The sequence below is a fragment of the Limulus polyphemus genome, unplaced genomic scaffold, assembly GCF_000517525.1.
Source record: "Limulus polyphemus unplaced genomic scaffold, Limulus_polyphemus-2.1.2 Scaffold977, whole genome shotgun sequence".
NCBI classification, from domain to species: Eukaryota; Metazoa; Arthropoda; class Merostomata; order Xiphosura; family Limulidae; genus Limulus; species Limulus polyphemus.
The window spans coordinates 175,632-188,796 of record NW_013666587.1 but is presented as its reverse complement, the minus strand read 5'-3'; the positions used below and the strand labels follow the sequence as shown (position 1 = coordinate 188,796).

General features: G+C 31.6%; 1 protein-coding gene across 1 annotated transcript in view; it reads right to left on the bottom strand.

Annotated features, from left to right (window-relative positions):
- The window catches only part of LOC106461520 (kinesin heavy chain-like), a 103,108-nt gene extending 91,257 nt beyond the window's left edge, over positions 1 to 11,851 (bottom strand). Inside the window, exon 1 of the mRNA XM_013921349.2 lies at positions 11,049 to 11,851. Coding sequence (XP_013776803.2) covers positions 11,049 to 11,183 — 135 coding nt within the window. The 5' untranslated portion in view covers positions 11,184 to 11,851. The remainder of the gene's footprint in view (positions 1 to 11,048) is intronic.
- Positions 11,852 to 13,165: the final 1,314 nt, after the last annotated feature.

Here is a 13,165-nt window from a genome sequence, read left to right as displayed (position 1 = left end):
AAACTTATATTAAAGTTTTTCTTCATTACCCATTTAAGCCGTCTCCAGCCATTATTATATCTGCTGTATACAGTAGCGACGAGGTCTTTCGCCCAATACCAGGGTTTTCCAGGTCATGCGGTTGGTAGTTGAGACGATATTTATATCAGCATACTGCTTGACAACGTATTTTACGGTGTGCTTTAAACTAAGTTGATGAAGTGTAATTTCCCATAGGTGATTCTTTAGGTATAATGATGAATAGGCACTTTTGAAGGATTATTCTCAAAGATTGGGCACACGTAGTACGGTTGTTTACATATCACGTACATCTTAACACAACAATAAACAGGGGAATTACGTTTGTCTATACACCAGTGGTTCCTATCTTTTTTTTTTTAGTTGCGACACAAATCTGGCCGTGGGGAGAGCTCGGCGACCTAAGCCTTCAGATAGACACCCTTGGCGCAGCCACTATTGGACTACAAAAGAAAGTTCTGACATTAACTGGGGACCCTTGGCGACCTTCTCAAAATGGCTTGGCAACCCAGTTTTGGGTCGCGACCCAAGGGTTAAGAACCACAACTATACACGATACAAGGTTGGCGAAACTAGTGTATATTGCACAGTGATCAGTCAACTGCAGTGTATAAACATATTAATTTTTTTATGGATCATATAAAAAAAACGTAATTTTAAAAAAGGCAGTACCCATGCACACTGGACTGGAACCCAGTAAAACTAAAAAAAAAACCTCACATATCTTGTTTTATAATAATTACATAATTCCACTCGTAAACAATGAAAACATTAATTTGCACAATAGTTTCTAAAAAAATCGTTTTTTCTTAAGTTTATCCTACAGAAAGAATAAAAACGAAAATACATAAGTTAACTAATACAGCTAGTTCTCTATCGTATTCACAGTGGGAAAGTAAGATGGCGTCAGAATGGATAATGATCGAATAACGTTATTCGATTTATTTTCCTTTACAGTCATTGGTCGCATTTAAGGGATTTATTTGTATGCTTATTTTTAAGTGTGGTCTAATGGACAGCGTGCTGGACTGTGAATCCGAAAGTCCAAAGTTCTCGTCCCGTTGCAGCAAGATAATGCTCTACATTTTAGGGCCCTGTGTGCAAAATTTGTCGTCAATTGCTATGAAATTTCTGCCTTTTGTCTAGTTTTGTGGTAATATATGAAACATTCAAACAAACATTCTCAAAGCCTTTGTATCTACTACATATGCAAACCACTAACACCTCGGTGTATTTTTTTAATTATAAAAATTTCGATTGATCCTTTCAAGGATATGTTTTTAAATGGAAAATGATGAGTGTTAACCTTATCCCTTAATAAATGTGTGAATATATATATATGTACACACACACACGCGCGCGTATATATATAGTCTGTGCGCGTGATAGTATAAATTAAGCATTTAGTTCTGAAAAGCATTAAAATACATCATCCAACCTACGTCCTATGTACATGTTAAATGCCCTTGACCAAAGTGAACTTGTATTTTTTTTTTATTATGAGTCACGATAATAATTATAGACATGACACGTGTTTATATTCTCTTTCCACAAGCTACGACATTCTGCCAAGTTTGATGCTCTCTTGGACTCAAGCGCCAAAGTCCGCACAAGGAAGATTTTTATTCAAGCCGAAAAAGGAAATACATCTATATTGTATTTGACTGATTATTCATACACGTTTCGAGCACTAACCTGTAAATACGTGTGCGGCCTCAACCCTTGAAAATAATTGTGAGAATGAATCATGCCAATTCGAGTCCGACTTAATTTTTTACCCAAATTCTAATTAAAGTTACACAGCATACTCTCCATACCTTTTCTTGATTTACTACCAGGTATGGTGCTAATGCTCGATTAAAAACGGTACAAAAATTGATCTTCAAATTAAAATAATTCAAAGATTAAAACTACGCCTTTATTCTCTGCAAAATAGCTTAACGCCTGATGTCCCTCTACAAAACCGCTATACACCCACTTTATATGCTAGCAGTGTCAAAGTCCAATTCATAAGTTTAGAAACCTGTGTGATTTATTAGCATGGATCAGTATTCTGTGTAATGCAGTTTCACACGAAACACAAATCTACAGAATATAGATTGCAGTTCCTCACTATGAGGAGAGGGGCTGAGAAACATAATTCTTCCTTTATTCATTCAGAATATGTATATGAATTTTTTATTCAATTCATAATTTCATATTGCTTCCCCTCCAAAAAAAATATTCTGTGGACACCCATGGTTCTTATGCAACTGATATAAACACTGGGTAGTTACCATATGTATATTTAAGAAATTATTAGTATTGTACTAACATTTATCAGATGCCAGACATGTGTGTGTACATAAATATAAATTTGTTTGTGGCACATAACATACACACATTATTTTATCTACAAATACATACAGTTATCCCCATAAATACAAAATTATAATGAAACATACAAAGCAAATTTGATTCATGTGACTTACAAGCTCAGTGATCATATTAAAGACAAACAAGGTCTTTCTTTTTTGAAGCTACTATTGCATAAAAACACTAATGTTTTTTGTTTTTCAAATAAACTTGACTAACACAGAATTTGCATGACCGGTGTTAAAACTAAGACAATAGTTTCTATTGAATTTTGAAGCAGGTGTTTCAAGCTAATGTCACATAAAACTAATTAACTTTTCAATTGACAAAAGACAGCTGTTGACCAGTTAGAGTGAGAAGTAAACATTCTCATGCATCTCTAATGGAGCAAATCCAGCACAAACCTTTAACAGCTGATTAATACACTGCCCTCCTCCCATTCTCCTTCATACCACATCAAAGTCAGCACTACCCCATCCTTCAAAAGCACAATTTTTTCAAGATTCAGTCAACAGTTTAACCATTATTTTTTAAACTATTAACTACTGGCAAATAGTAACCCCAAGAAACCAAACACATCTCAGTGCTTTTGCTACATCTACCTGAAAGCCTGGTTATAACAGTAAGGAATGGTGAAGAAATAAATGGTAAAGAGTTTGTGGGGTGGGAAATACCCAAATATTAAAGGATTTTTAAAAGCAGAGTTAACCTGGAGTTTTCCAGGAGCTCAGAATGATTTTGTAAAACTTGTGTGAAAAGCATATTTGCTTAAGTAGAAACTACAGTAAGTTGCATCAGGAATAATTTATGATGTTAACAGTGAAAAACATTGGTTAGATGGAAAATATATAGATTTACTAAAAACAATTAAAAATCTTAAAGTTTGTACTTCTCAAGGAAGAAGAAGGAAATTAAAGGCTTAACTGTGATGTGCAATGGAAGAAGGTCTAGAGCTAACTGGGTATTAAGCAGAATTTGAAAACTTTGCCATACAAATGTTTTAAATATGTGAAAGGCCAAAAACATAAATCTTGTAGGTGTCCAGGGAACATGCTTACCTGGAAAATTATATTTTAGATGTTCATAGATGCATTCTGGTGCATTTCTGATGAGGATTTGATAAAAATTTAACAGCTTTTACATCCACCGATTCTTTATCTTTTTCCATGTGCTTAGCAAGCAAAATAATATGATCAAAAATTATAAATTTGCAGAACCTTTGTGATTCTGCAAATGTGAGTATTCAACTGCTATAAATGTATGTTTTTTTCAACAGTCACATGTAACTTTTTGAGGAAATTACTTCAATTCTTCATTTTAAAATTATCATTCACAATTATTACAACCATGAAGTCCAATTTCAGTTTGATTTTGAAACTAATATTTAACTCAATCATTGTTGGAATACCATTGGATATCATGAATACTGAAGCATCTACAGTCAAAGTACTGATTTACATCAATGCTCATAAACAATACATAGGAGAACAATATAAGGAATCAAATACTTTACTAAATGGCAAAGTACAAAGATATTTTTTGTCTTTGCGTTGTAAACAGGCATATTTTGTTGTACTGAAATAAATTTTATGTTTCTCCAGTCATCGTTCATTTGTTCAAGTTTTACCCATTTTGATAGACAACTAGATGGTTGACTGGGTTGCTGGCTAAAAGTCTGTAGATAACTGTAATGAACTGAATCTCATGAAGTTAATGGAGATCAGGAAATAAATGATACATTACCTTATGTTGAGGTATTCTGTAATCAAGTTCTCTGGAAGTTTTGTATAGGCTGTTACCAAATATTAAACCTCAGAATGTTAAGAAAATTCTGAAAAAGGACTTGCTTCTTCATGAAAGAGGTACTGGTAGGAAAGATTTAGGTATGGTTGTTGAAAATAGATTGAAATATTTTGCTATCTGTTTGGCATAGGATCTATTTAGAGATAATTTGATTCTACAGTTAAAAAAGGCTTATAAGTTGAGTGACCTCCCATGTGATATTGGCATTATTTAGAATACTACAGGTAACTTTGTTTCCCTTGCTACATGAACAAGGCAGAGATGAACTACTACATTACATGTCTAATAATACCTTGTCTTATTTAGAATACTGTGTACAATTTTGGTCCATTTATGACAAGAAAAGTGCAGGGAGGGATGAATTACTACAGTATATGTGTATAGAGTAGAATAACAACTAGTTTTATATACAATACTACACAAAACTTTGGTTCCCTTGCTACAAAAAACAGTGTAGATATAAGCTACAACACCTGTAGACCACCACCTGCTTTAAAAATAACTGAGCTTGGAACAAAAGGATGGAAATTAGGAGCACAGAACAACAACATGTGACTTAATTTCCATGTTTAAGTTGTTAGACTCTTAGATGCTCTGTGTAAGAATAATATGTTTGAGATGTATAATAAAGAGTTTGAAATATGAACTTCAAAATTAGGAGAAAGTAGTTTAAATTTTGTATGTACAGTTCTCAAATTACTCTTCAAAAAGTTAATTTCTGTATTAAAGTTACATATTTACATAGTATTTTTCACAATGCTATGATGTGTGTTGTTAATCTACCTTAAATGTCTATCAGATAGGTACATGTATATGGATGTGAAAGGTTATATGTACATCTAGTTTAGAATTTTATGCTTTGTTTGATGGTTTAACATAGATACATATAATTTAAGGACAACAAGGGACCTGTTGGTCCATCTAGGTCATCCCATCCACAAAACTTTAAAATGAAAATAAAACACTCAAAGCCAGCCCTTATTACCAACATATTTATCAAGCCTTCCCTTAGACCAACTGCATTCACCACATCTGAAGACAACTCATTCCTAATGCCAAACATCACTTTAGAAAAATAAAATGGTTTTAGCTGGAAACAACTCCTACCCTGCTAAAATATATACTTGAATCCTCTAGTTCTACCATTCTCCATCAAATACAAAAAAAAATATGTGGCATCAACACTATCCATTCCATTAACAATATTAAATACATCAATCAGATCTCCTGTAACTCTTCTTTTTTCAAGAGAAAACAATTTCAGAGATATTATCCTGTCCTTGTATAACATTTTCATCCCAGTTATCATTTTATTAGCCCTTCTCTGAACCCTTTCTTAGAAGTCAATGTCCTTTCTGAGGTAAGGAGCATGAGACTGAACACAATACTTCAACCCAGTGACCAATACAATGAAATTATAACCTCTTTAGACTTGTGTTCAATATTTCAGAAGACATAACCTAAATTACCTGCCACTAGCAACAGGAGATTGCTAAGAAGACTTAAGAAATTGATAAATTAGAACACCAAGATCCTTTTCATCCCTAACACTGTTAAAGTTATTTCCATCGATGTTATACTCATAATTCAAATAAGGATATTTCACATAAAAAGCCATCTTCTATTTATTCACCCAACTTGTCAAGTAATCAAATCCTTATGTAAATCAGCAGCAGCATCCTCACATCCAACAACATCAAAAACCTTAATATCATCAGCATATTTAAATAATTTATTGACCAATTGATGTAAATCAAAAGGAGCAGAGATTCTAGCAATGAACCCTGAAGTAACTACCCCCTTGTAACATTAATCTAACTTGAATGATTCCATTTATAACAACCCTCTGCTTTCTTCCAATCAGCCACTTTTCTATCCATTGGGCCAACCAAACCCTCACACCTACAGAGATAATATTTTGAACAAGCCTTTTATGTGGCACCTTGTCAAATGCTTTCTGTAAATTCAGATGCATCAAATGCACACCCATACCACACCTACATAAACAATAAACTCTTCAAAGAACGACAAAAGTTTAGTAAGGCAAAATTTTCCCTTAGAAAAACCATGCTGACTATCCAACAAAATTTTAAACTTTTGTTAAATGACTTCAGAATGCATCTTTAATCAGACTTTCAAAACCTTTACTTGTCACTGATGTAAGATTCATAGGCTTACAATTACTGGGACAATTTATATCATCTCTCTTGAAAAGGGGAGTAACATTAGACAATTTTCAATCTTATGATGCCTGTCCACTATTCAAGGACTTACAAAAAATAGTAGCAAGTGGCTCACATATCCAATTCTTAACCTCCTTCAAAACATTTGGGGAAATATTATCTGACCCAGGAGTTTTATCATTTTTTAAACTTCCCAATTTTTCCTTAACAAGCTCAAAATTAATGTGATAATCTTGTTTCCAACTAGCAGCTGTTCAGGATGAGGATTATTGCTTAAATCTTCTTTAGTAAAAATTGAAGAAAAAGTAGAATTTAATAACCTAGTCATCTCTCATCATCATCAAATTTGTGCCTTCCTGTAACATCCCTCAAAGGGCTTACTTCCACCCTAATTTTCTGCTTACCATTAATATATTTAAAGAAATCCTTATTATTAATTTTTGAATTTTCATAGCATTTTTGATTTCATAATTTCTCATTTTACCAACTCTCTTGATCTTCTATAATTCTCTAAGTATCTGATCATAGCAATCAATTTAAACTTCTTAAATTTATAATGCTTTCCTTTAATTTTATCCTTTGTGAGCCAGTCTGGTTTTTTACTTGCAGCCATCTTTTTTTTTACTACAAGGAACATGCCTATCTTGAATATTTATAAATTTATTTTTAAAAATTTTCCACATTTGTTTAGTACCTACAATTAATTCAGTTGCCAATTCATAACAGATAATTCTTGTCTTATACCTTCAAAATTTGATTCTTTGAAATTTGGAACCATAATTGCATTATTCCTCATCTCCCTATGTTGCAAAACTTTTCGAACCTAATTACGCAATGATCACTTTTACTCAGATGTGCCCTAGCCTCCACTCTATCAACCATATCTATATATCAAAAGATACCTATAAATCTAAAATAGCACTGCTCCTGGTAGGTTCCCTGACCAACTGATGAAGAAGACTATTCTGAACAGTTTCTAAAAACCTGTTTCCCTCATGATTTGACTTTAATGTTTCCTAATCTGTATGAATGAAATTAAAATCCCACATAATTATGATCTCATTAAAAACTGAATTCTTTATCCCACTGTAGACTTTCTCATGAATTTCATCTGGTGGTCTGCAACAAATTACAACTAAAAGCCTTCTCCCTTTATAACCACTAACAAAAATCCAAAAAGATTTAACCTCATCACTATTAGCTTTGATATCCTCAACTTGAATATGCTATAACTTACATTTTACATATAAAACCACTCCTCCCCCTCTTTTTAGTACTCTATTTCTATTAAATAACTTATAACCATGTATTTTAAAGTTACACATTTATGTAATATTTTTCACAATGCTATAATGAGTGTTAATTTACCCTAAATTTCTTTTTGACAGGTACATGTATATGGATGTGAAAAGCTATATGGCATTTAGTTTTGGATTTTATTCTTTCTTGAATGGTTTTGTTGAGTAGAAGCTAAGAGGCAAGGCTTTAAAAGTTTTTATCTTATTCTTTCTCGGTCACACACAGTGTGAAAGTAATTTTTTTCCAGTGCAGTAGTGGTGTTTGCCCTCCCCCCTCACTTTATACAGAACAACACTGCTAATTTATGTGGACCAAAGCTTCAACATTTGAATATACACATTAACACTAACTTTAGCAACTACACTTAATAGGGGGAAGAAAGGAGTCTAGTACAGTCTGATTTGAAAATATTTTTGGTTGGACTTCCTGAAGGTTGCAGGTCAACCCCAAGGTGGATACCATGGCAAACACAAACTCTGTCATCCTAAGTTGCATTAATGTGTCCCACTTCACTAAATCACACAATTCTTTTTACAACAACTTAGCATGACACTGAATAATATTGGTCAAAACTAATAAATAGTAACTTAAAATGACCATGACACAATGATTTGCCAGTATGCCCTAATGACTTACTTTCAACACTGTGTAGAGGAGATTTGATTCAGGTGTTTAAAATTGTTAGTTACTTGAACAATTTATTCATGGGTAGCCTGTTTCAAGGGTAGAATGAAAATGTATACTCGAATATTAGGCAAAAGAAGTTTAAACTTTGGAACCCAAAATGTAGGATGTCTTCTTTCAAAAAATTACTTCTCATGGTTATAAATTTATGGAAGGTTCTTCCTAATATGTGGTTTGTTTTGTTATGAAACTTTTCTTATATAGATAAAGATATGAAGGATTACATTTGTTTAGTTTGGTTTTTATGGACTGGTTGGTAAAAAGGCAAAAAAGAATGGTCAATTTCTATTCAACTTTTGTGTATACTTGTAGTTTTATGTTTTTCCAGATAAAACTAACTCAAATACTATAACTCCAGAGATTTGGTAGATAAGTCAGATAGTAAAAAACACACTAGGTGGTTCATTGACAAAAGTTATGTTGACCAAATAATGGATGTTAATAATACATAAAACACTTTTAGCTTCAAAGGTAATTGTGCAACTTTAAAATTATGCCATCTATCATTCTTATCTAATTTTAAGTAAGTAAACATTACCAAAGTTTCACATTATAAAAACAATGCTTCACTACATGTATTTTGGTCTTCGATGAATTGTGTTAAAGATAATATAGTCATATCATACACAACATTGTACATAAACATTTAACTACAATTATAGTACTGTGTAAGCTCCTGAACTATGAACCCTTATACATTTAATACTAAAAGTTCATTCATAATATGTATGAGAGTATAAGAACTAAAATGTTCCAATTTTCCTCAGCAAGTCTTTTCAAGTTCTTTTATAGGTAATTTAAAAAAATGTATTTATTTTTCAAAAACTGATTCAACATGTATTTTATATTTATCAACTTAATGAGAATTGTAGATTTGCTTCATGTGGATATTTAATGTACACTGTGAATAAACCTTACAATATCTGGAACTGAAATTATGATTTTCTGAGCAACTTGGAGTTTATTTGGTTATAAGTTCATAACAAAAAACAAATTAAATTATTACTCTATGAGTGTATATATGTAGATAATGTTGCATATCCAGCAGTGGTTGAACTATTAAAATCCTATATATGTGTGTGTGTATTCGACATTCAGGCCACAAGAATCTACATTATTGCAGTTTCAAGTAGCTATAGATACACCTCCTTTTTAGTTATACACAGGTACAATTAATATACAACACACAGTACTTTAAAGTGTTTTGATTATTCACGTTAAAAGTTAATGATAATGTTACATGAAGACCATTTGTTTCCTTTTATTTTTGTTCTTTAACTGTAGTTTCCCAAAGTTTTTGCACACAGAAGACGATTGTCTGTTTTTGAACTAATGGCAAAAATATTAATAACTGTCCAACAATAATTCATGGACAGGTAGAGCTAGATAATTAACTCCATTAATTATCTACAAGCATCAATTACATCAGTGTAACATAAATTAATCAATTATTCAAAATTAGTGTTTCCAATTGTTTTTGATTATTCCAACTATTTACATAATCAAAACATTGCAATTATGATTGCTTATTATTATTTTTGATTAATTCTAGGTTGTGCAGTTTAATTGATTAGTGTCACAACTCACAAAAATAATCAACTAAACAAAATTATTGTTTCCAATTATTCCAGCTATCCAAGTCTCATATGAGAGTGATAGATTAGTCAAATGTAATCAAGTAATGTGACCAATGATTAATCAATTATCAAATTACACTAATTGCCCAACTGTAATAGGTATACTAAAACATTTCATGTGCATGCATATAAGAAAGATCCCAAGGACATTAAACCCAAGGATACCCTTTCATTCACCAAAGTATCCAAACCAAAACCAAGTGCTGCCTTTTGAACTTGAGACCAACAATTCTATTTGAATACAACACACTGTACAAACTCTCAACAATCAGTGTGATCAAAGTCCACAATATGCAAATGTAAACAAAGTTCAATATGTCAAACAAGGGATTCCCCATACATTGTACATGTACATAATATCTTTACATAACTTTTCTGTACTTCTGATATAAATGAACATATATATATCTTATTGAAATATAAAGCTGAATTCATAATACAAAAAAGAAAGACTCATAGAAGTTGCAACTGAGCACGTGCTAAACCATTGTCCATTTGTTTTGAGTTTAAAATTCAGTATACATATTGTCTTATTTTATATTAAGTCTCAAAATCTACTTCCTTATAAAATAATTATGAAAAATTTAAATATTCAAAGTAGCAAGTTCCACTAAATTTTGGTATACATGTACAGAGTTTCTTAGTAGTGATTAATATAGTACAACTAAATGTGTTACTCAATCTTATACAGTAATAAATTGTATTCTAACAAATAACATTATAATAAAAAATCAAGAACTTTTATTTCAAAAAGTATGAAATTATAAAATATTTTTTTACACTAATAAAATTATCAGAAACTGCTTCTGCACCTCATAATATTGATTATGTTTATAACATATACAACTTACTCTACTTGATCTACAAATAAAATCTAAATTACAATTTAAAACCTTTGTTGTAAGACTTCAATTTTAGTACTAATTATTTTCGAATAAATATTAATAATATTAGTGAAGCTTGCATAACTTTACCAGTACTTAAAGATATGCAAACTGGCTTTTAATATGTTAGTCCAATCCATTTAAAAAATTTATGAATAGTCTCAGAGAAACGTATGGGAACTTACCCCTATAGAAATACATTCTTCTGTATTTTGATGAAATTTCACAACAAATTTACTGCCAGCTCTTTCTTCGGCTACATTTAGCGGTCGAAATCGACACACCACTTGAATGCTGCACTCTGAGGAATTATCAGTCATTTTATTTTCTCAGTATCTCTTAAGTTGTTAAATATAAATATTAAGAACTAATGCTGATTTCAAAAGTATTTTTAACGGCAGTACTTAAAGAGTGAGATTCACATATACACAGTCTAATTTCTAAGTAAATGTTTGCAAGACTACAACAGCATATATATATATATATTACACTACTCTTTGATGTTAGCTTAGTCTCACGTTGATCAGCTGACCTAACATAAGATAGGTGTTACAGGTACACGTTACTTTCGTAAACTTGCAGTTATGATTCACTTCCATAGTTAAGTTTGGCACAAGACTAGCAGTAGTAGTACTAGTAGCAGAGGAAAGGCCACAATAAGTAAATAAGTCCCAGTGTCAATAAAAGATTAAAACCACTGCTGAGTAGGAAAGTGGTGCTATTATTACTAATAGTAATACTAATAGCGATTCGATGATTTCGAACAACCTGCAACAGTGCAAGTATCTTATCCGACTGATTATAGTTTTCTTTCAAAGAAAATTCAAAACTATTTCACTTAACTTCTTCTTCTAATCTAAAGTCAAAACGAAAATAACTATGTGTGTTACCGAAATAAATGAAAATGCTGCTGATACCCTATACAGCTAGCAGCAAACTTAACTCACATGTTAAAAGCTTTTGAAAACCGGCCATTTTAATAAAACGGAACTTTGGTCTGTTACGTCACTACTGAAACAGCTGTTGCTATTTTCTTATGTGCTGCCATCTAATATTTTAAACTATAACTCCGTCTTTGCTCAGAAATGTTAACGTCATGTCCTTCGGAGTGACAGCGATAAGTTTACAAACTTATAACGCTAAAATCCGTGTTTAGATTCCCCGCGGTGGACCAGCAGATAGCACAATGTGGCTTTGCTGTAAAAAAACAAACAAAAACAAAGTTAACATCACTAGCTTGCGGAAGTATAATTTTGTTTTTAATTTCACAGCCTGTATTTCTGGAAAAATTCTCCAACTTCTAAAAAATCGTTTAAATTAATTTACTAAATTATATATGTTAATAACAAATCAATAAATAATGGATTCTTAATTCATGAAACTACATAATATTTTAGATTTACATGGGGGATCAAGTCTACGGACGAAGTCGAAGACAAAAAGACAACTAGTTGAAGGGAAATCGGAATAAAAATATTAGCTTAAAAGTTATAATTTTAAATGTAAAATTGTTAAGACATAGTTTTAAAATATTCTATGTTATTATAATAACATTTACGTTTTAATCTATAAAAAAGATTTTCAATGTATTTCAACCTTTGCTTTTATATTTCATTTACAACTTTTTAAAAATACGCTCGTGGTTACCTATAAAATGCTAAAGCACATTTGTTTTCAAATAGTTTTTACAAACACTGTCCATTTATAAAAATAATATTTTTTTACAACATTTTATCACAATTGATTTTATAGGTTGTGGGTGTAGTATTTTCCAGCTTGCGGATTTACCTCAGAGGTTCAAGGTAATCGGATCTGGATTATGTTCTGTGTTTCTTGCCGAACTCTGATCGAGTTCGTCGCACAGTAAGAGACGTTACACCAAAGCACGCTTGAAATATAATCTATACTATACACTAAAACAAAACGTGATACAATGCAAAACAAAAGGGCAAGTATGTCTAGTGGATACGTTGAATTGGCAAGAGACATGTGAAGAAATCTTTAACTGTAAGTGAAAATTTTAAAAAGGAAATAAAACAACCCCAACAAGCAGAACCGGATTAATAACTTGGGTGGTCTGAGTCAAGTTTCGTAGGGAGACGTGGAGTGGAGGGGTGGGGGTTCAGTACTGCACTCCATAAACAGGTCAAATACAGTTCAAAACTGTTTATTAACTACAGTTTGAGCAACACACAACGACAAGAGATAGGTTAATAATATACAAAATACTAATATTTATAATAAATATAAAGTTAACATAAATTGTTTATAATAAAGATAAATTAATAACAATTAATTATTT